Below are 24,527 nucleotides of genomic sequence, written 5' to 3'. Positions count from 1 at the left end.
TTGTCTTTCCTCAGGAATTTGTTCAAGGTCCAGAATGGGATGGCGACAAGCTTCCTTCTTGGGCAACAGAAAATACCGGGAATACCAGCCTAACCTCTCTGTTCGGGAGGTACCTTTTCCACAGCACCCTTAGACAACAGGGCTCTCAGTTCTTCCTGGAGCTCCTACTCTGGTTGGATTGGGGGAGGTGGGGTCTGTCCGATGGCTTTCTCAAGAAGGGTAGACAATAACCCCGCCAAATTGTTGGCAGGGCCCAGGCATCTGAAGTAACCTCCGGCCACTAGAGCCAATGCCCTGCCAACCGTCCATCAACGGTAAGTCGTGAGAGGGGAAATCAAAGCAGACTGTTGGCCTCTCTAAGCCCCTCGGCCCCTTACGGGACACAAGAAATGCCTCTGCACCCACCTGTCTTGCGGGAGCTGCGCTTTACTGCCATAGGGTATATAGTGCCTATAGCCTTTGCCCCTTGCGGAAAAGCTGAAAGCAGGTTTGGCCGGCTGAGCAACTAGGCCCAGTGACTTGGCGGCAATCTTAGACTCTGAATTTTTCTAAAGAGTCATCTGCCTTTTATCCAAAGAGCGTATATCCCTCAAAAAGCATGTCCAGCAGGCGGTTTTGAACATTTGGGGAGAACCCAGGAGGTTTTCAAATAGGATTGCCTCCTCATAACTACCGCTGACCCCATTGAGCGGCCAATGCAGTCCCCAACATCCAGGCCGGTTTGCAATGACTGCTTGGCTACCTCCTTCCCATCCTCCTCAAGCTGTACAAATCTGTACCGCATAGCACCCTCAGGGACGTATTCCGTTGCATGCTGCACAACTTTTCACAAACCACAAGAATACTTTGCAAACCCGCACGCTACGTTTGTGGCCTTGAGTGCCATGCTGCCAGAAGTGAAAATGTGCTAGGCCAAAGCGTCCAACTTCATTGTCTCCCTATCCGGGGGGATATTTGACGTGGATGTCGTGGGTCATGTGGATATCATGACAGCTTACACCACAAGCCCTTCTGAGGAAGGGTGTGTAGAGAGGAAAGAAGGATGACCCTCTTGCATGCCTGTTCTTCCCAGTGAAATTGGCATTCATCGGGGGAGACTAGCAAGGGTGTTGCCAAAAGGAGGCTATGTGGTCTGCTATGGCCTGATTGAAAGGCATGTTATGGTCAACTGCCGAGCCCTCATCTAGGATGTGTCGGATCGTACACCTGAAGGGGTGTGGTGGACGACTTCAGCCCAAGGTTGTCTACAGCCCTCTCTACCAATGCCCTATGCTTAACATTAGCATGAGTGTAGGGTTGGCTTTGCTGCATGTTAAGGTCTGGCGACGTGTCAAGACCACTGGCATCTTGTAGCCATTGGGCAGTGCCAATAGATCAGCCTGATCGTCTAAATAATCAACACCGCTGGCACCCGTGTAAATGGGGGTTGACGTCATCGTGTTGGTCAACACCAAAGATAGACTGCATAGTATCGTGAAATCCTGAACTCGATAGCGGCTGAAAAGAACTCGTCGGTAGTCGACGTCGAGGGTTCGTCCCCCGATGCAATGGGTTTGGACGTGGGCAGTGCGGCTTTTGTCGGCGATGGCATGTTTTCGGCGCCGACTGCTCAAACGGATGATGGTCGCCGTGGAAGGCAGTCTTTAGCTGGCTTTCCGAAGGTGTCTTTGCTGCCTTTTTTGGTGTCGAGCCCGAAGGCTTCGTCGATGGTGTTGATTCAGTGGCTAGCGTGGGGTTGGGGATGCCGAGCAATGCTTTCTCTGCCAAGGCCTGCTGGTCAGAGGGAGGAAGACTGTGCCGACAGCCACCTGTTTAAACATGTTAAGCATTTGATTAAAGCTTTCCCACTCTTCGCAAGTGGTGGGTCCCTTCGAGAGCTTACCTCGTTCTGAAGACTAGCTTGATTCCCACCGATGGTGGTGGCATCGCTTCTTCCGCAAGGAAGGCAAAGACGAATGGCCCCTGGAGTGTGACTGTTTGTTTGTTGTCTTCCGATGTCTGTCTTCACCCTTCTTGGGGTTGGCCTCCTCAGTCTCAGCCTCGGAAGAACGGACGAGAGACTGTGCTGGAGATTTCGAGGGCGGTCGGCCCAGAGCCAGTTTCCCGGCTCTCACGCGCAGGGACTACAGTTGCATTTTCGAGCATGATACACAGTCCTCCATGTTGTGAGTGGGACCCAAAGACCACAGACAGATGTCATGGGGGTCGGTCAACGACATTTTGGCTTTGCAATCAATGCACTGTGCAAGCATGCAGAAAAAAGGAACTGAAGCACGGGACGCAGTGACGTGTTATATTTAGGACGCCTGAGGTCACTTCCGGAGCCGACGATCGAGCAAGGCGGATTGACAATAGACGGGCGAGTCCAGGCCCCCTGTCTAAATGTTTCCAAGCAGCAGAACTGGTTAATGGATATCAAGATGAGGAATCTGTGTGATAAAAGCAATCCATTGAAACTAAAATTACACTGGCCACCAGCCTACTCCCTAAAACCAAAATAGGGTGATATAAAATATGATATCAAACATATAAAACTGATATATAACCAACAGCCCCCACCTCCAGCATCTAGCTGCATGGTGAGTGCAAGGTCCTGCACAGTTAAAGGAAGCACAATCAATTAAATGGATATGAAAGAATGTATTAGTTCAAATTGTATTTGTTGAGAGCAGCAATATCTTGCTCAATAAGAAAAAGGTTATTTCAAAACGGTGCCATGGCAACAGTTACACTGGGAACCAGGATGATGTTTTCATGCCTGTGCTCGCTAAATTGCAAGGGGAAAAAGCATTGTAGTTCTGCAATAACCTTGCTAACCCACATGTTAAATTTAGGGAACAATGACATTTATTTTTATTTATTTTGTTTGAAGAACTGACCTAGCAACTGAGTGCTGTGCAGGTTGTGGGTAGTCAGCGATTGGGCTGTAGTCTTCACAGTAGCGTAGTACTGTGAATTGCCATCTGTGTGTCAATCTGTGCGTCTATCAGGATTAGTCCTTGGTCAGGTATTGTTGAAAAAGCCACATTTTAGAGTTTTGCAGGGAATCATACAAATACTATGACTCCAAAATGTTGCTTATACAGAGTACGGCGTCTTTGCGCCGTACTAATATGCCGACCCCCATTACGACGACTAATGGAAGCGGGGGGTTTCCCCCGTATCCATTACAAGGTAGCGGGGACAAGAAAGAGTAAAGAAAAAATAAATAAATAAAAAGGGACCCTACGGCGTCGGGACCGCCCCAAAAGTGGGTGGAAACTGACATGGCAGGGATCGGTGGAAGTCGGTGGCACACTTCCGTGTGTGCCACCGTTAAGCGAAGTGGCCAGGGAGGGGAGTGACATAGGGGGATGCGGGCCATAGTGTTCCATCTGATCACTGCACCGCGCCGTAATGGACGTCGACAATTTTATAGGCGGAATTAAGGGCCGCGCAGTGATCACATGTTCTTTTGCAGAATTACACAATTGTGGGGCATTCCGTGCCAATAAAATGATCGAGTACCAGAGGGCGGGTGGGTGAGAAGAGGATTGTTTGAGGGTTCTGTCTTTAGGGCAAATTGTGATTCATGCCGTTTGGTTGATTATCTGTGCGAGGAGCATGTACCATGATATATGAGGAGCTTACCCACCATTTATAGATACATGCAGTCGTGAACAGTGGCCTGGCCTAGAGGAAGCCAGTGTAGTTTGTGCAGAAAAAGGGTGATTACGGTCAAAATGCTTTATCTAACAAAATTGCCAGCCTTCAAAAGAAAATTGAAGTTAAAAGACTTATCCTAACTAATCCAGATATACTAGACTCCACTCAAAAACAACCTCAAATCTTTACATGGATTAAAATTTTCGCAAGTCACTAGCTAACAGTTAGCAAAGATTATCGCGTCACTTAAACCTTCGAGATGCCAGAGAGATACCTGCCCAGCACAAATCAAAGAGGCTGCCAGAGACCTGGCGCCATTCATCACTAAATTAATAAACGCCTCGTTCCGCGCCTTTAACGACCCCACTAATCTCAAGGAGGCTTGGGTACTTCCTCTGCTAAAGAAATCCACATTGGACCCAACCATCCCAACCAACTACAGGCCAATCACTACCGTCCTGTTTTTACTCAAAATAATAGATAAAGTTGCTTATCTACAGATTCAGCAGTATATAGAGTTCAACAACCTCTTAGGATTAAGACAATCAAGCTTCAGACCACTCCACTGCACTGAAACCGCCCTGATTGACTTGAAAATGCAAACTGACCAACTTAAAGACAACAGACAATGTGCCTTACTACTCCTACTGGACCCATCGGCCGTGTTCGACTTGGTCGACCATAAAGTGCTCTGCATACACTTATCCGCAGCAGCTACCTTCTCCCAAGAAACCACTAACTGGATCCAATCCTTCCTCAACAGGTCAATGAGAGTTTTCTCTCCTTCAGCGGCCGCTGATCCCACTCCCATCACATGCGGCGTACCGCAAGGTTCGTGCGTCTCACCGACCATGTACAACATATTTACAAAGCCTCCGACGATCTGGATCATCTGGGTGTCAACTACAACTATGCAGATGACACCCATATACTCCTACCCCTCTCGGGCGACTATGACACAGACTTGGCTCTAGTCAATAGAATATACCTAATCATTTAGGCATGTATGGCTGCCTATGGCCTATGCCTGAATGATGACAAGACTGAGATATTGATCCTAGGAACATCGACCGACCTCATTAAACTGGGAAGCCAATATACCTTATTCAACATTGATGGCATCGATATCAAAGCTGCCAAGGAGACAAAAACTCTAGGATTCTAACTTGAACCTGGGCAAACAAGTTAATGCAATTGCCTCTGCTACGGCGTACACGTCCAAGTTGATTCGGGCGTGCAAACCATTATTTTCTACCAACAGCTGCATCACATTAGCGAGAGCATTCATTTTGTCGAAACTTGATTATTGTAATGCCCTTTAGGAAGATACTCAAACGCATTTTAAACATGTTACAAATCTTACAAAATAATGCTTTAAGGATGCTTTAAGAACAGCTTTAAACATCTCCAAGAGGCAACACATTTCCGAAGCCAGAAGAATGTACAACTTGTTCCCTATCAAAGACAGGATCCAATTCAAGATTGTATCCATCACTCACAAATGTCTAAACAATGCTGCACCGCAATATTTTGGTGACAAGCTTTCCGGTTCAGGCTGCCCACTTCTGGAACTCTCTCCCTGTAGATTTGCAAATGGATCAGACGTTCCAAATATTCAGAAAAAATTCCAAAAAATGGCTAGTAGCGAACGATATCTGACTACCTTAGTCCAAGACAAGGGTCAACCGAAGTCATGAGCTGTTTTTGCTCTATACTGTTTCCTGTCTGCCTAACATGTATGTCTACCACTGCACTTTACATGAACTGTATTTTTCGCTGTGTGAAACGGTTATACTTGTATCACTATGCAATGCGCCCATATACCTTAGGGTTAGGTGTGCAATACAAATAAACAAACAATTTCCATGCATCTGCATTGAGGCGTGCTGGAGCATGGTGGACTGTTTTTAAGGGAGGCAGGTGAAGAGGGATGTTAACCCAACTATGTGCGAGACCCCAAGGGCCTGCATCATGGTCCAGCAGTCATGCAGCAGGATGAAGGGGAGATTTGGAGACAGGCTGTTGGACCCTCTTGGCTATGTGTTTCTGGAAGGACAAGCTGTTGTCAGTGGTGAGGCCTAAGGATTTTGCTGAATCCAAGTATTGTGAATCAAATCCGTCTAAGCGCATATCATTGAGCCACTGTTGGATGAGTTGCTCTTTAGCAGGGAGACCGATTAGGGTTCATTTGGTCGGAGGTTTGGGAGGTAAAGTTTGAGCTCGGCAGAATGGATGATAGCAAGACTATAGCAGAGACGAATGATGTTGTGCATGCATTTTACTCATGTCTAACTGAGCATAGTCTGCATATTGGTGGAGGACTATATGGGATCTTTGAGGGGAGTGCTCAGAGGCTCCATATAAATGTTAAAAGAAATGGTGAAAGCCTTGGGGAACACTGCAGGTGTCTGCGTTCTAACAGACTCCCAACATGTCGATTTGGATGGCCTAGTGTCTGTCAGAGAGGTAGGAGGTAAACCAATTCAGGGCAGTGCCAGTCAGTAAATCCCATTCTGTCAGCGAGGAGGATGTGGTGGTCAACTGGGTTGAATGCAGCTGTGAGGTCAAGGAGGATGAGTAGACATTATTTGCCAGGAATGTGGCTGTCTTGATGCTGAACGTGGGGCATAACCCCGACTCATGATAGTGTAAGAGGCATACTTGTTAGATTCTGGTAGATGTGTAGGAGCTGCTTTTGCCAAGATTTTGCTGATGAACGTAATGGGCCTGCAGTTAGCCAGGCCATCTGGGTCCAAGATAGTTTTTTCAAAAGAGGTCCTATGAGACTAGTGTTGAGGGTGTCTGGGAATGACTTCAGTGAGGGACGGATTAATGATGCTGAGGAGTCCATTGAGCACCTGGCTCATCAATTGTTTAATGATGGATGCCAGGAAGATCTTGTCAGAATAGAAGGCAGGCTTGAGGGGTACAAGTGTTTGCTGGAGGTCCAGGGAAGAGACAGGAGAGAATTAAGTCCAGGGTGGCAACGTGCACGGTGGGATAAGATTAAGGGCGGGTGGGTGGGGGGGAACTAAAGCTGGGTGAGGTCGATTCAATGACCAGTCAGGTTATCTATTTTTTCAATTCAAAAGTTGTTTATCCCGTTGCATTTTTCTCCAGTAGCTGGCAACTCTTGGTCAGTGAGGGTTTGCCACAATGCATTTCTACTTCGAAGAGGGCTTTCCTTGTGCTGGCGGCTGTCACGATGGTGGTGGAATAGTAAGACAATGCATTACTTACCGTAAAAGCATTTCTGATGGTTGAATCTGCTTAGATTCACATGCTGTGCATAGTCCGACATCCAGTGGTCACTGCGGAGTATTGCATTTTGTTTTTCGTAGTCGAAAAGGGGACGTCGACAGGCGTGTCTGTAACACTATCCCTATAGTGACGTGCGTTGTACCCACAATCCCTCACGCGTCGAGGTCCCTCTGTTTGTATTTTTTCTGCCCTGAGGGAGCCTTCTATACGTGAGTGAATACAGAAAAGAGAGAGAGATGTAGAAAGGTGTCTATGTTCCTTCCATCCGAGCTGGGAGCAAGGGTGGGCGCATGTGAATCTAAGCAGATACAACCATCAGAAATGCTTTTACAGTAAGTAATGCATTGTCTTCTGATGTTTGTTAATCTGCTTAGAATCACATTCTGTGTATAGCCTATCGAGCAGTACCCGGAGTTGGCGGTGGGTTATGAGAAGGAACAGTAGAGAAAAGATTTCTTAATACTGCCTGTCCCACCTGGGAGTCAGATCTAGAGTGTGCATCTAGGCAGTAGTGTTTTGTAAAGGTGTGCACAGAACTCCAGGTTGCCGCTTTGCAGATGGATTCAAGGGGAACATTTGCAATGAATGCTATGGATGCCCCAGTGCCTCAAGTAGAATGTGCTCTTGGCTTGAGGGGTAGTTCTCTCTTAGCAAGAGTGTAACAGAGAGTGATGCATTGAACAATCCATCTAGATATAGTGGACTTTGATACTGCATCTCCTTCTCTTCCTGCTGCCACCGAGACAAAGAACTGATTAGTCTTTCTCAGTGGTCTGGTTCTTTCCATGTAGAACATGACAGCTCTGCGCACATCAAGTGTATGCAGACTTTTTTCTCCCGAATTGGAAGGGTTTTGAAAGAATGTTGGTAGTTCTAGTGACTGGTTTACATGGAATTTTGAGATGAATTTCGGTGCAAACCTTGGGTGCGTGCGTAGAACCACTTTATCTTTGTGAACTGCTACAAAGGGGTCTAGAACAGAAAGAGCCTGTAGTTCACTTACTCTCCTAATGGAGGTGATAGCTATTAGGAAAACGGTCTTAAGAGTGAGGTCTTTAAGAGTTGCTTTGTGCATGGGTTCAAAGGGTGAGCCCATGAGTCTGGTAAGTACCACATTCAGGTCCCAGCCGGGGGCTGGGTTTGCTATCGGAGGGTGTATTCTCTTTACTCCCTCCATGAAGGCTTTGATAACTGGGACTTTCCACCACGACACTAAGCTGGGAAGTGGTGTATGCAGAAAGTGCCGCTAGGTGGACTTTAATGGAATTGAACACTAGACCTGAGTCCAGTAAATGGGCCAGGTACAGGACAAAGTGCGTGGGGGAGCAGCCAACTGGGTCGATGCTTCTTCCTCTACACCAGATGACAAATCTCTTCCATTTGCTAGAATAACAGTGACGAGTGTTAGGCTTTCTAGCCTCCCTGAGGACGTCCATGCATCTCTGCGGGAGTTGTAAGTGTCCAAATTCTATTATCTCAGGAGCCAGGCTGCTAAGTTCATGGTCTGAGGGCATGGATGCAGTGTCCTGCCCTTGTCCTGTGACAGCATGTTGTGTGGGCAGGGAAGTTTCACTGGGGGAGATAGGGACATCTCCATCAGGTGAGCGAACCATGGCTGCCGGGCCCATATAGGGGCCACTAGTATCATGGTAACTTGTTCCTGGTGCATCTTGTGCACAATCTTGTTGAGAAGGGGAGTCGGGGAAAGGCGTAAGCAAATTTCCCTGACCATGGAATCGATAGACCGTTCCCCTTGGATTGGTTCTGGGGGGTACCTGGAGGCGTAATCTTGGCATTGTGAGTTCTCCAGAGTTGCGAACAGGTCTATTTCTGGGAATCCCCATTGTGTGAAGACGACGAAGACGATGTCTTTGTGCAACTGCCATTCGTACTCTGAGGGTAGAGGGAAGTCTCTGCCGAGTTCGTCTGCTAGCAGATTGAGTTCCCCTGGTACATGTTGCGACAGTAGGAACATGTGTTTGAGAGCCCACTTCCAGATATTCTGGGCCAGCTTGGACAGTCCTGGAGAGTGGTACCCCCTTGCTTGTTGAGGTAGTACATGGCTGTGGTGCTGTCCGTAAGGACCATCACTGTCTTCCCTTGTAGGTGTTCCTGGAAGGCTTTTAGTGCCTTGAACACGGCCAGTAGCTCCAGTAGGTTTATGTGCTTGGATGCTACGCTCGGAGTCCACACTCTGTGAGCAGTCTGATGGGATAGGTGAGCCCCCCATCCTGTGAGGGATGCGTCTGTGGTTAGAGTGGCTTCCACTGCGGGTGTGGCAAAGGGTTTTCCTCTTACCAGGTTTTCCTTTGTCCACCACCGTAGCGAGAGAACCAAGGCCTGCGAGACCACCACTAGATCGTCCCATTGTCCGCTGGCCTGACATCACTGGCTGTTGAGCCACTCTTGCATTGGGCGCATGCGCAGGCGCGCGTGAGGTACCAAATAAATACATGACGCCATCATTCCTAGCAAGCGCATCGCTTTGCGCACCGTCACCTCCCGACCTGCCACATATTGGGGGATCTGAAACAGCATGTTTTGGACCCTCTCATTGGAGGGGAAGACGAGGCCGTCCTTTGTTCGAATTAGAGCCCCTAGGAATTGTTTGACTTGGCTGGGGTCTAAGCTGGCCTTCTTCTCGTTGATGGAGAAGCCCAGTTGGAATAAAAGGTCTACAGTCTTTTGGGTGTTTGAGAAGCATGTCTCAAAAGAATCCCCTGTTCTGAGCCAGTCGTCGAGGTAAGGGTATACTGGGATGGATAACCTGCGCAGGTGGGCCGCTGCCACTGCCAGTACTTTCGTGAATACCCTTGGTGCAGATGCTATGCCGAAGGGTAGCACTCTGAACTGGTAGTGTTTGCCCTCTATCATGAACCTGAGGTATTTTCTGTGCGCTGGCAACATTAAAATATGAAAGTATGCATCTTTCATGTCCAGTGTTGTCATGTAATCTCCCTGTGATAGCAGTGGGATTACTTCCTGTAAGGGCACCATACAAAACTTTTGGGGTTTGACAAACTTGTTCGCTGGGCGCAGATCTAATACAGGGCGCATGGTTAGATCCTTTTTGGATACAAGGAAGTACACTGAATAAATACCTTCCGTTACCTGAGATAGAGGCCTCTATAGCTCCTTTTTCCAGTAGCTGGTCCACTTCTTGGAGAAGGATGGCGAGGTGTTCTGGTGTCATGCGTTGTCCCCTCGGGGGTCTGCATGTTGGGGAACTGTTGAACTCTATACAGTAGCCGTGGGCTACGGTGGATAGTACCCAGCGGTCTGATGTTATTCCCTCCCATGCTGGAAGAAAGGATGTTAACTGGCCCCGACCGGCGATGCATGGGAGGGGACCCGAATCTTCGCGTCACTTGGTGGTGTTGGTGGCTTGGGAGCCTCTAGGGGTGGAACCCCGGCCTCTCCCCTTGCCACGGCGTTAACCTCTCTGATTGTACTGGCCACTATTACTTTGGTAGTTGTTGGCAGAATATGGAAGTTGTTGATTCTGTTGCTGGCGTTGGCCACGAAAAGAACGCTTGTTGCCAAATCCCCGCCTGTTAGGGGGCTTTGAGATTTGGTCCAAGGTCTTTATGGTATCAAATTCTTTTTTCGCATTTTCCGGTGCGTCGTCCACTGCCTTTCCAAAGAGGTTAGACTCTTCAATAGGCTTGTTATTGAGCGCTGCTTGCGTTTCCGCCTTAAACCCGGATTTGCGAAGCCAGACGTGGCGCTTCAGCAGAATTCCCTGTACCAAAAAGCGGCCAGCTGTTTCCGCTGGATCGAGGGTATTCTTAACGATGCATTGTTTGACCAGAGACCCTTCATTAACTGTAGCCAGCAATCTAGTTTTTAGGGGTTCAGGAACTTCCTTGATGTCTTGCTTAAGCTTTCCCCATTGCGCATCAGCATAGCTTGCCAGCAATGTGTTATTATTGGCAATTCTAGTTGAGAACGCTGCCGAGGTGGTAATTTTTTTGGCTAGAGCATAAAGCTTTTTCCCCCTCTTTATCCGGGGGTGCCTCGCTGGTAGACAGTGGAACCCCAGCCCTTTTCCTAGTGTTAGTCACCACTAAGGAGTCCGGACTGAGTGACCCTTAATATATAGTGGATCTGATTGAGAGGGTGAGAACAATTTTTCGATTCTTAGATTAACCCCTCTTACTAGTGCAGGGGTGGCCAGTGAAGGGTTGATTCGTCTCTTAACAGAGGAGAGTATTGGAATTGTTTGGCTGGTGGGGTGGGGTTTTTCTTTGATAATCCTTTCCACAAAGTCAGTGTCTGAGGTGACCTCCCCAGTTTCAACCTCACAATGTGCTGCTGCTTTCCTCAGCAGCGCATTAAAGGTGGGCTGGTCGTCAACAGGCGAAGGGTTCCTGACTGGTGTGGTTTGGGGAGACCTGATGTCTATAATGTCTGGCTCTGTAGACCCGGATGGTGACTGCCAGGGATTTGGGTCACCCTCACCTGGGTCTTCTTCGTACCCTTCCTCACTTATGTTAGAGTCCTCAAGGAAGCCTTCTCCCTCTTGTTGGTTTTCATCATTAATGAACTCCTCTTGGAAGTGAGTGTCCTCTTCGGTGAGGTCGTAAGAGTTCATATCCTCCTGAAAGGGGTTATAGAAAAACTTCGGGTATTTAGCCCTTGGACTTTCTAGGAGTACCTCCCTAGGTCTTTTAGGTGTCCTATTTTCTGGAATAGCCATGAATCTATCTAACTTACAGGACTGGAACTTCAAGGTCCACTGAGGTAGGCCAGAGCGGTCTGGGAGTGAAAAAGGAGTCTCTTCTCCTTGTATTCGTCTAGATCTATCCCATAGAGTCGAAGATAAGGTGCCTTCGTCTTCTGAGAAGTGTTCTGGCAGGCTAGGGCTTTCCGTCGACGGTGGGAACTGTCCCAGCCTACTTTCCGATGCCTTCGGCGTTTCTTTGGCCTTGTGCGCGGTTTTCGGCATGTCACTTGATGTCCGTCCCTTACCGTCCTTAGAAGATATACGCGCGAGGCTTTCGACGATCATTCTGTCTGCCGAGGGATCGCTCGCAGTTGCGCTAGGTACCATCGAGTCTTTACTGGCAACGTGCGCACTCTTACGAGGCACGTCGCCACATGAGGGTTTGGGGTAAGCGCCCTTATTTCCAAAGTGCCCGGTCGCCTGTCACGGGAGCGGTGGCGGGGAGGGCTGTCGACCCATGCGGTCGGCGGAAGACGCTGGTGGGCCCGGCGCCTCCGTTGGCGCTCTGGCTGCCTTCGTCTTCGACGAATGCGTGCCGTGGGGTATGTGTTTTTGAGATTTCTTGTGTGCGTCCTTGTCGCCGGGGTGTTCATCCCCATAAGCTGGGCGTGAACCGGGCTTGTCGGGGCCGGGGACGGACGAAGAGGAGCGCGAACGCTCCCTCGAGAGGTCTACAACCTCTGTTACGGAGGCCGTGTAATCACTGTCCTCGTCACATTCGGCGGCGGCGGGCGAGGAATCTGACCTAGACATGGCGTAGGCCGCCCACCTTTTAACCCTACGGTCCTTTATCGTTTTGGGCTTAAGTAACTTACAGACCGCACAGCCGTCCTCCTTGTGATCGAGGGGCAAGCAACGGTTGCACCGTTTGTGCTTGTCCTTCCAGGTATATTTGCCTTTGCAAAGTGGGCAAAACCTAAAGGGCGTCCTCTCCATAGCTGAGGGCAAGAAATGTGATTACGACCTCGAAAGAGAGGGAGGGGAAAGAGAAAGGCATTCTCGGAGAGAAAAGACCACACAACCCCACTCTCCCTACTGTGTAAGGCCGGTGAGGCCAGGCCACGTGTTCGGCGACGCCGAAGGATCTCCTCCGCTCGTCCTTCCGTCGAAGATCTTGCTCGGCGGAGAAACAGCTTGCAGCTTCATCGAGGGAGGGATCTATATGTTAGATTTTAATAATAATAAACAACCAAGGGTCGAAGAAATGATTTTGCAATGTCTCGAGGAGCTCTGCATAGAGGCGACCAATAACTGGGCAGAAAAAAACAATCTGAGGGACCTCGACGCGTGAGGGATTCTGGGTACAACGCACGTCACTATAGGGATAGTGTTAGACACGCCTGTCAACGTCCCCTTTTCGACTACGAAAAACAAAATGCAATACTCCGCAGTGACCACTGGATGTCGGACTATGCACAGCATGTGATTCTAAGCAGATTAACAAACATCAGAAGCAGCTTTTTCTTTGGTGATCAAAAACTGATGCCGATGTTGGTGAGCTCTCCAGGCTTACGTTTCACCCGCTGGCTAAGGATGGATGCAATAAGTACCAAACTAGTACAAAGAGAGAAGTGGCTAAACAAACATTTTGAATACCGAACTAATGTAAAGCAGACTAATAATCCTTTTGAAAACCATGCCGACTCAAAGAGGAAAAGGTAGCACAACAAGAACTTAACAAGCCGACCAGAAAGGTGCGATTACATTTGTGTGGGTCAGAATAATTGACAGCAACAAGAGAGGGAAATATTACGAGAAAATAGAAACAACTATTGCCAAAGCCAAAAGAGAATAATATCAAGGCAAGATAAAAAAGAACTAACATTGCCAAAGCTAAGAGAGGGCACTTAGAATCCAAGTGTTTGTAAATCTTATTGCCAGTGTGCAAAAGAGGCTATAAGAGGAACTGGCTTAAACCCACATTGCCAAAGCCAAGGAAGCGCAAGAGTGAGAGAAAACCATTGTCAGCATTTGGTTAATGTGAAAGTGGGGAAACAAGAGTGTCAGGAAGGCTCGCCTTCTGACAGACGATATTCCAGAGTAGAGCATAACCTGCATTGCGTGAGGCCATCACAAGTGAAGTACTTTCGTGTGGTGCAAAGGGTTGGACGAAGTGGCAAAACCACTATTGTACTTTGGGAACTATTGCAGAATCATCCTGACCAAGACATTGTTAATCCTAATGAACTATGAAAGTATTCTTGTTTCATGAAAAAAAGTTGTACTGAACTCCTGATTGCAAATGGAAAGAGGAAAAACTTGTTGAACATTGTGAACTGTTGGTGATGTTCAAGTGGGGCCAACAAGAACTTTATTGGAACTTTGTTGCGAGACAGGATGTCCTGATTCTTTTGGAACTGTTGAACAAGATCCTGTTTGAATCCGGGGAAGGGGAGCTCACCAGGGTTATGAGGAGAAACGGTTACCAGGTTGTGAATATAACTGTTATTTTTGTTATATTGGAACTGCCATATGTTGCCTTGTTAAGTTTGTTATATGTATACGTGCGAGGTACAGAAACCTTTTGTTAGTGTGTTTCCTTTAGTTTATTTTGATAGGCAGGGAAATTCTTCTCAGGGTAGGAATAGTAAGGCGTTTATCCAACCTTTTGATTTAATAAAATGGCATCTTTTAAAAACCTTCACAAAGTTGTCCGCCTCACATTTCTGACCCCTCACAGTGGTCAAATTCTACGGCAATTAATGGAGGTATGCCTTTGTCCATTTTTAAAATATGTCAACGTTTGGCTAAATTAAAAGATCTATTTGAATGAACTTGTGTAATGAATCAGATTAGTTCACTTTATCATTTGTATTCTTCTGATCAAGTGAAAGATTTTCACATTCTTGATGCCGGTTTTGAGAGCCATACCCATATCCACAGTATTCTTAACGTTGTTGCAAAAATCTTTGTTTCCACTATTTTTGATGCTTTTGAAATTCATTCATTATTTCTTCTTATGCAGTGAAATTCCCAATTCAGGAACTTTCCCAAATTAGCTGGCTGACTACTTGGTTGCATATGTCGCAATAACAGCTCTCTCTTTTCTCAAGTGTGGATTGCAGATGATTCTCCACCTATAGGTTGATGTCAAGATAGTTAATAGAGTCAATGCCCTCCTGCATTGTGATTTTCAACTTAAAACCATTTGTTTTGATAATATTGTCCATGTAGCGCAACCAGATGATAACTTGGCTATTCAGAAAGGCCTCATATTTCTAAGCATGGAGCGGATCCAACTGACCTATACAAAAGTTGGCATAACAAGGCACATTTTGCCCCCATCACTATGCCTTGCATCGGTCGGAAGATTTCAGAATTTTAAACAAAATTTGTTTTGGCTTTACTGTGAACTCAATCATTTTAAGTATTGTGAGATTGTTTTTAGAAAATGAGGCAGATTTATTGCACAGAAAGAATAATGTAATCCAATATCATGTTTAATTCACATACACATAGAGGTGAAGTCTAACCTCACAAGTCTATAAGTGCCGGCCCCCTGATATGTCTTGTAGTCTACTCACTGTCATCCTTTATGTAGGGAGTCAAATATGCAACAGATTATTATGCGCTGCTCAATAAACTTAGTTTCTGTCAAAGATCCAATTCCTGATCTAATCAGTCTATTCGACAGGGATTCTGTTGTACATTTATGGATTTTGTAAAGCAGATCTAGTATGGGGCTAAATGGCTATCAACAGTGCAGATATTTTGATAATGTTTTGAAAGATCTTTATCAGACCATTCTTGTAAAGGATTGTCAGAAAATTACATAAATCACTTGTTAATGTAAACTGTTCTATTCATAATATCAAGGTTCCCTCAATTTGTCGGCCTCCTGGATAATTTTACAAGTTATGCAGGGCTTGTATTCCTGCATCAGAATAGTATCAGTTTTGAGAAATCTGCTGTTATGTGTCTCTAGTCTGTAGCTGTGCCCCATTCCTTTACATATCGGATCATCAAATAAGTCCATGTTATTATAATGGCACAAGTTGGCTAAGCACTCTGTGTGAGGTTTAAGGTCACTATGAATAACTGCATTTGTGTGCATGTTAAGATCGTGGGCAATATTAGTGATGAAGGCTGAGAGACTCTGGGCTCGGGTGGAGCACCCGAAACCCTTGACTCGAACAGGTACATTATCTGAGGATAAGAGGACAAATGCCCTTTTGAAAAGATCCGGGGACCATGTCCTATTCGGGGCAATCAGAATCTTGCAGGACCCGAACCTCCTCAAACTCCTGAGAACTAAGAGGATGACAGGAATCGACTGGAAGGAATAAAGGAGTTTGAAAGTCCACTGCAATGGAAATGTGCCTCCCCCCATGCCCTCTCATAGGCAATTCTCTCAAACAGAATAATCTGCACAGAGTTGTCTGCCGCAAAAAGGTTCCCCAAAGGTCGAAGATCTTAGAAAGGACATCTGCATCCACTCATGAGAGCGCGAGGCCTGGTCAGGTTAGGGCGTCTGAAACCCCATTCTTTGCAACAGACAGATTGGCTGTCAAAACGGAGATTTCTTTTCTCCAGAACCCAGGGATCGAGCGTATCCTGAAGGTCCAATAACACCAACCAGTCTTGGCTCTGCAGAGCCTGGAGAATCTCTCTCAAAGTTTACTTCCGGAACCAGTTCTTTCTCAGGAACGTGTCCAAGCCCCTTAGGCCCAGGATGGGGCACAAGCCTTCTCCCTCCTTCAGCACCAAAAAGTACTGGGAATACCACAAGAATACTCACTCCGAAGATGGACCTTTTTCCACCACCTCTTTCACCAAGAATGCGGTCTGCTCCTCCAGTAGCAATGGTTGCAAATCCCAAAAAGTGAACAAAGGTGGCCTTTCTAGTGGTTTTCAGAGGAAAGGAAGGCAGGAGATGTTTTGAATCAGCTGCAACAACAAAGCGCCGGAGGTGACCTGTTACCATTTCTCTGCAAAGACAAAGATGCAACCGACAAATGAAACAAAATGGAGGAAGACCCTGAAGAGGTGTCAAGGAAGAGGGCGCAGATGGCACTGAATCAGTCGAGGACTGGCTCTTAGAAGCTCCCCCCAGGGAGCATGTACATCTCTTTGCAGCTTTGACTGTAGACAGCAGAGTATTCCTTTGCACAAGTGAGTATTCCTTTGCACGAAGTAAGTGAAGCGTCAAAAACCCCTTTCCTCCCTGAACCAAAAGCCCAGGAAGAAGTTGAGGCAGGTTGCTCTACTGCTAAACCCAACAACCTCAGCTGTTACCACACAGTCCCTAAATTTTTCCAGAGACTTCTCAGCCCTAGGACCAAACAAATGAATGCATCTTTGCTTGGACCCCCGGTGCAAACCCTCAAGGTCTCAGACATGAGACTGCGCATTACCAAAGATGTTTACATACAACGCCCGATACAGTCTGCTGTATCCAGCCCGGCTGTCACCGTCTGGCAGGCCACTTCCTTCCCATCATTGACCACCTCCAGGGAACCGTTCCGAATCATATTCTGGCAAGTGGGTCAAAGCTTCAGATACCACAGACCACAAAATATGGGACAATTTTGTCAACGCACACAAGGCATTACCAGGCTTCATGGCCATGCTCCTCAAGGCAAAGGCCTCCTTGGCCAGCGCGCCTATCCTCTTTCCCTCGATCTCTGGTGGAAACCGAAGAAGCTGGCGATGACTTCATGATGGTTGCCTGAAAGACAGGGCCCACCGGAGACTGATCCCTTGAGAGGAACACATGTCTCCCCAGTGCCAGTTTGTATTTTGTTTAAAGTTCCTATTCAACAGCAGGAGTGAAACAAGGGTTCTGCCACAAGGCTAGCACTTGATCAGCAATAGCTGACCCCTGTCTAAGAGGTCCATGAGCTCGTAACAATTTAATGGCTCAATGCCATTGAAGTGTTTTGTATCTTTGGATAGTGTTTTGTATTTCAGAGTGCTATGACCAGTCTCTTTGGATAGTATTTTTTATTTTGGCGCTGGTAACTTTGCAATGGCCCAGCTGGAGCCCCAAGGTCCAAAAGCGGCCACCACTTCCCAATGACCTTTTTGTACTGTGGATTGGGGGTGATAATTTGGCAATGCCTGCTGATCTCTAGGTCAGCCGAGGTGTCAAAGCCAATGCCGTTGTGGAGACCAGATTACAAATTCACAATATACAACTCTTTGGTCAGGAATTCAGGCAAGGGATCCTTTCCGGCCTCAATGACGTGCTCCAAACCAAAGCAACAAAGTCCCTTAAGTAGTCACCGATTGCCTGCATGGATTGAAAACACACAGCCTAGATTCTGGGGCACATTTGCCTGACTGGCCTAGCAGCACAGCCAATGCATGGACCATAATCGACACCAAGGCCCTGGCGAGGACACTAATTGGAGGTGCCAAGCCAGAGAACGTTGAGCTCATCTCCTGGAGGTCCACATAAGTGGACACAGGCACAGCAGACTGAGTGGCTGGCAGCGTTGTCGAGGCTGAAACATTACCAGTCAGGGCTCGAAAACATAGCCAATGTGTGTTCTCCAAGCTCCTCCCATTTCTCTCTAGATGCAGGTTTCCAAGGAAACACTTTCTGGGAATTACACAAGTCCTTACTTTCATCCGTCTTCGTTCTATGCCTCCTCTTTTTAAGGAAAGAGGAGGAAGAATACTCGCTATGGGAGTGCAATCAAATCTTGGTTTGCTTGTGTCTCCTACTCTCCATCTCTCAATTTTCTTCTCTGGAGTCAGTTCTTTCGACACCCGAAGAGAAGGGTATTCTAGCTCCAACTCAGTGGGCTTCTCCTTAGGTGCTCTGAGATTCAACTGCCAGGATCCGAATTGCCCAACATCATGACCCTCTCCCACACAGCATATGCAAATGAGTGTGTGGATCTGTGATGGACATTTTTAAGCTCCAGTCCTGACCGCTTTTGACCGCTGATGACTTGGGACTAGGCATGACGGCACAGCAAAAAGAAATTCAACTGTGTTCATGAGTAATAGAGCGTTGAGCCTTCGAAAAAATAACTGAGGTAATGGGGCGTAGTATACCTTGGCAACGTTATTGGTGAAGTCGAGGAAACAGAGTGTTGGAGAAAATGATTGCCAGGCTACACTACACACCCTAGTGAATTTTTCTGAGAACAGATGGTGCTGGAGGATATCTATCTAGATAAGGAATTTGTGAGAATGCAATCCATTTAATGATAAATAATAGTTTTCAAGATCTGTTGCCATCAATTCAGAAATCGGCCTAATTTTCATGGTTTGTCTCATCATTTGGGTTCTTAAAGATTTTTCAGTTCTTCTGCAGAATTTATAAAGTTATCAATATCAATTTGAGCACAATCTATATATGTTGCAGGGGCAAATATTTAACCTTGTTAAGTGCTTTTATTTCATATGTAGTTAAAACTATACTGTGATATTTTACAAAAACGGCCTCTTGTTGTAAGACAGTCTGCTTACTCTTTCCTGTTTCTGCAGCCTAGATGATTTGTGCATCCACCTGACCTGCTCGCTAGGTCTCCTTTACTGGTCCTTTACTGTTACAGTGCCCTTCTCATCCTGGATGTCCAGAATGAGTTCTCCGTTGTTGTGATCCTGATATCTTTGTTCGATTTGAACCTGACACTCTTCATACTGACCTGCGACATCAAAGGCCAGCTAGCCAGACTCGGAATCCTATACTCACCTATGCACTCATGCTGCCTGGGTAGTTTCCACTGCAACCAACTCTGCACAAAGTTGTCCCTTGGTGCTAGGATTCCCTTCCTGCAGTTGGCCTTGTTCGTCATGTCTCCTGGTTCTGGGTGCAGAGAGGCTTCTGTGCCTCCCTAAGCTTAACAATATTAGGCTTGTGATCTTGAGAGTCACACTGCAGTACCAGAGGCCTGGAGAAGGATGGCTACAACCGGGTTCTTCTGGAACTCTCCAGGTGTTGTCTCTGACTTCCCAGCCTGGTGGATACCACCATCTCTGCATCAATGGAGTGTAAGTAAAGCTCACCTTTTTACCATAATCTCAAGTGATACATTGTTTTGTCCCGTTAAACCTCCATTGGTTTGTCCCGTTAAACCCCATGGACAAACTGTTAGGAAATTTGCAAACTATTAAGATAAACACCCTCAGGTTTCTTGCAGGTCCCAAGTGTAACTTGATACCAGTCCACTTCCCTCCTAAAACTGAAGCCAGCCTGTTCTGCCATATCACCTATGAGAGTGTTTTGGATACATTTGGTGGATACCCTGTATTACAGTACTGGTTTGGACTTCTGAACCCTTGCAGAGAGTTTCTGAAATACCTGCATAACCATCACAAACAGAGCTCCACTTTTTTCTTTCACTTGGCCTAACCCTCCTTAGCAAACTATTTCTCACTGTTTTCTTAGGCCTGCTTGTATACCTTGTATGTTGTTTCCATTAATTTACATATTTCAATGCACCAATAAAATGGCTAGGCCCACTGCACCCGAACAACCAGCTGATTGGGCAGCGCTGCAACTGTTCCACCTCTGAGGTGTTGGTGCCTTTCCTATTTCCAGGGCAATGTGCTAATGGATTTCTTGGCTTGGTCTTGATGGGCCAATGGCTTAAGAGGCCCAGACGCCATCTTGGTGTCAAATGAAGTCAATACGGTAGCTGCATGGGTTGGCTACCTGTCGCTTGATGCCTGTGCTGTGCTGGCTACACTATTTTGTCTCTGGTGTGCGCATCACTAGTTCACATTTCCCTGCTCCCGAGCCCCTTCTCTCAGCAGTCCTGTCTATTTTGATAAGGGGTTTCCGCGCCCATCTATTACTGCGCCACAGTGAAGTTCAGGTATCAACCAAAACCAGTTTTTCTTAATTCAGCTTATATTTATTGATAGCCCATAAGGATGACACGTGTTTCGGCACCTTAAGTGTGCCTTTTTCAAATCTGGGCATTAAGGGTCGCTTGATATACTATCGTCGGAATGCGTGCACTGATCTCGTGTTGTCAGAGAGAGTCCCATCAGACTCATAAGCGCTGCAAGCACTTAATCTGGTTTTCTGATTCACGCGTCGGGTTCTACTAAGAGCTCTTAGCGACCCTTAATGCCCAGATTTGAAAAAGGCACACTTAGGGTGCCGAAACACGTGTCATCCTAATGGGCTATCAATAAATAGATGAATTAAGAAAAACTGGTTTTGGTTGATACCTGAACTTCACTGTGGCGCAGTAATAGATGGGCGCAGGAACCCCCTTTCATTTTTTGCAAACGGGTAAACTATGTCTCCGTTCTCTGCTCCCACCGGTGTGACACTAACACTTTTATGCTGCATCAAGTCGCGGAGGTCCAAGAGGGACTGCACAAAAAGTTCTGAGCTTCATTAATCTGTCTATTTTGATGTTCAAGTCGGCAGACCCTTGGGTGAGAGATTTTCCTGGTCAGACCTTCAGATTGACTTGCTAACTTTGTATGGTTTGCTGTACTAGTACCTTTAAGCTGGACCTTTGAGTGTTTTGGATCTCTGTTACAAACTACCCCTTGAAGTCTCCACCGGGGGAGCCTAGTGTGCTGCGCATGTAACTCCTCTTTCTGTGCTGCAAAAGGGGAAGGCTTCTCTGGAGTGTGCGCTTTGGGGCACCCTGGTGAAGGGAGTTGGGGATCTTTCATATACCACTCCAGCATTTAATCAAGTGGGAGGTTTCACCTACTTCCAGGGTCCTGCTGACCTCTCCGATAGCCCCTATAAAGTGACCTTGTCATAGTGGGAATCCACATGCAAAAATGTGCAGCCTAAGTTACAGCACAAGCACCGTATACATTCCTCTACTTGTAGTCCCCGAAGATCAGAGTCTTGGGACAAAGGAAAGGTTTTAAATGACATCTCAAACTGCAGTTCTCTTCCTTTCAGGTGACACTGCCAATGGAAATATTTACTTGTGACAACTGGGATTGATAATTCCTAACCACAATCGTACATACCTACTTTCCCCCTGTCAGGTGCAGGGTGTTTACCAGTCACACACAATTCAGATTTCCATGTTGGGAGAGCGAGTTCTCCTCTCCTCTGACAAGTCTCACCTGGACGACTAAATTGTTCTTCCCCTTGCAGAATCTCTCCAGCATCTTAAGAAATAGATGTGTTGTCTCCACCAGATCTTTAAGGAAGGACCGCGGCTGAGTGGTCTCGTCAAACTTTCGGAACATGGCTAAGAAGAGCTCTCTGTACTCCATCAGGTAGAAGATGTTATCTGGAGCAAGTAAGGAACAAAAAACAAACCACTTAGAAAGGCCAGTCTATTCTGATCACTGCAAATACAATCCTAGCCACTGACTGGGCATAAAACATTTCATCTATTGTGCCAAACTAAGAGTTTCAATTATTAACTGTCCAACAGGTGGTTTCAAAATTCAGTAACTGCCCATTATGATTCATTTAAAATATTGCTCTGTTCCAACAGACTCTGCAAAAAAGTCTCATTATCAAAAATAACTATATGCCTTAACAGACTAAGAACAAAAACACAGATTACGTTCAACAGCTTAAGCTTCAAAACTCTTTGGCTGAACGAACCATCGTCAAATATCACAAATGGTCCAACAACGTAGCTTGGGTTTTGGCATGTCCGGGGCTTCTGGAAACAGCAAACAATCTGCTGGGCTTCCCCGGCATCTGGTTTCTGCTTCGCAGGTGGGGAGGCATTCCTCGCTGTAGCTTGTGCTTGCTTGCCTTTTTGCTGACCATCTGTGGAGGTCCGCTCCTGCGAACACCCTGCTACTGACGCGCGGCCGACTGTCGGCGTCTTCCGAGATCCTCTCCTCCTGATCACGAACAAGAGTTTGAAACTGTGCACCTGCCTCTCTTCTTGTCGGTAGTCTTATTATTGGGTGTTATACACTGTTGCCAGCCGCGTCTGGTCTGGCTGTGCAAGTATGTTCTTTCATCCAGGACTCTGTGGGACCAACTCATCCCAGTACTTAAGTGGTTAGCACTCCGGTTGCCATTCCTTGTCCCAGTACAACCTACTTGGCAATAATGCATAGAGGTAGAAGAGGGAAAGAGGTGAGAAGGGAAGCAAGGGGATGGAGACTGCAGAGATGTAATGGGGTATACATGGTAGGCGGAGCCAAGAGGTGTTGGTCTGGAGTGGTCATATTGCGTTCTCCCTGATCCCCAGAGGGTAGTCTCTCCACATGAACTCCTCCTGCTGAGTACTACTCCCAAGGGGACTATCAGGCAGCAGACTCACCTCCCTGGCCTCATGGGAAGGGGCTCCCCCTCAGGGAGAAGTGAAGACATGTTGGTATTCTTCACAATATCCTGACTCAGCAAGCAGCAGAATGGCTGAGCAAACTCTTTGGAAGGAGGAGGATTGGTTCAAAGGAAGAGTAAAAAAAAATACACAAACACGAAACTACACACAATATAATCAAAAATATACTCTTTATATAAAAAGGGTGTGCAAAAGAATATCACTACAATATACAGGTAAGTAACTTTTCAATAAAGATATTTTTCAGAAAAGGAGGACCTAAAAGGGTTACAAATTGCACAAAGTCAAACAGTAATCTTTAGAAGCAAATCTCCGCAACCGGTATACAGGTACATCCATTAAGACAGCACAACTGGCTAAGCTGTTTGCAATGCTTTCCAATGACCCAATGTTAGTCTATGGGTCAAAGATGGAGGGCCTCCAAAACCCTACCTCCCATACATCGGAGTAGAAAGAAGACATTGCCGTGGAAGATAGGACTCACAACAAAGTCCAGTCAACCAGCATCAGCAGCGGGTGGAGTAGCGCTTTAATGCCAGGTGGCCTGGGTCCACAACTGAAGACCACTGTGCTGGAAGGGCAGAACTAATAGTACAAGTGAATTCAGACGACCCAGAAGATGAAATCCAATCACAGAAGAACAAGCTCTTCAGCACTGATGGGAAGCTTGCCAAGTACAGTTGCTAAATCAGCAGCTGGGGAAGTCCAGCTTCCACAGGAAACAAGGCAGCAGGTGGATTCCAGGGACCCAAAAGAAGATGTTTTGAATTAAGCTCTGCATCACAGTTACGTACAGGTAATAACTGCAGAGTGAAGGTCCTAACTAAGCAGGCAGAGATGTTCTAGTTCAAAGCCGGATTGTTAGGGACTACACCTAAAGACACCACAAGCAGAGGACCACACAAGTTATCTCCTGAAGACAGGACGAGTCTCAGCGGTGTGAAGAAGTTAACAGTATGGACTCCTAGCCAGGTTCTGCACACCTTCTACAGGGCAAACCACTAGAGAAACCAACACTGATTGATGGTCCAGATGACAATGAAAGTGTCCAGCAACAGCCACAATGGACCTCTAGAGGAAACTGATACTGCTGCTGGGATAGGTGGCACAAGTACACCTAGGAGCTTTAGGCGAGCAGAGGATGCCACACACCGGTACAGATACACATTTAAACCTCCCCCCGCTCTTCTGCAAGAAAACACAGGAATGTGGATTCCAGAGAACTTCAAGCCATCTCACTCCCAGGCAGACCCAAACAAAGCTCCTTTGTGAGCTCCTAGTCTGAGCACATGTCAGCAATGACCCCTTATGGCAATTCCCACAAAGCATTTTAGAATCCTCTCAGGTAGCAATCACAAGCCAGAATCACCCAGAGTGGTACAGAGTTGCATCCCCAGTGATACCTAGATGGGGCCCATTGGGTATAAATTGTCAGGTCACTGTTGGGCGCCCTGAATATTTTGTTGTTTTCAGTGAAGTGGACTTTTGACATAACACTCACTGATACTTCTAGTAGACCTTATGGGCAACCAAATAAGTGTTTGCAACAGATGTCATATAAAATCAAAAAGTCAGGGCTGCAATGGTTTGCAGAGATGAAGATGTAGGTTGTCCCAAATGTGGCACTATAACCTAGAGGGCCAACTATTCTAATTTTCAGGACTCCTAAGCCTCTGTTGTGAAAGAGATAGGAAAAC

General features: G+C 46.7%; 1 protein-coding gene across 3 annotated transcripts in view; it reads right to left on the bottom strand.

Moving 5' to 3' along the window:
- Positions 1-24,527, bottom strand: part of TIMELESS (timeless circadian regulator) — a 1,506,051-nt gene that overhangs the window by 761,811 nt on the left and 719,713 nt on the right. For all 3 annotated transcript variants that reach the window (XM_069653695.1, XM_069653693.1, XM_069653694.1), the window contains one exon: positions 21,638-21,807. In XM_069653695.1, coding sequence (XP_069509796.1) covers positions 21,638-21,807 — 170 coding nt within the window. The remainder of the gene's footprint in view (positions 1-21,637; positions 21,808-24,527) is intronic.

Source organism: Ambystoma mexicanum, chromosome 3q (assembly GCF_040938575.1).
Source record: "Ambystoma mexicanum isolate Mex_15411 chromosome 3q, UKY_AmexF1_1, whole genome shotgun sequence".
Lineage (NCBI taxonomy): Eukaryota > Metazoa > Chordata > Amphibia > Caudata > Ambystomatidae > Ambystoma > Ambystoma mexicanum.
Note: the sequence above shows the minus strand (reverse complement) of the source record. Positions and strands in the feature narration are given on the sequence as shown.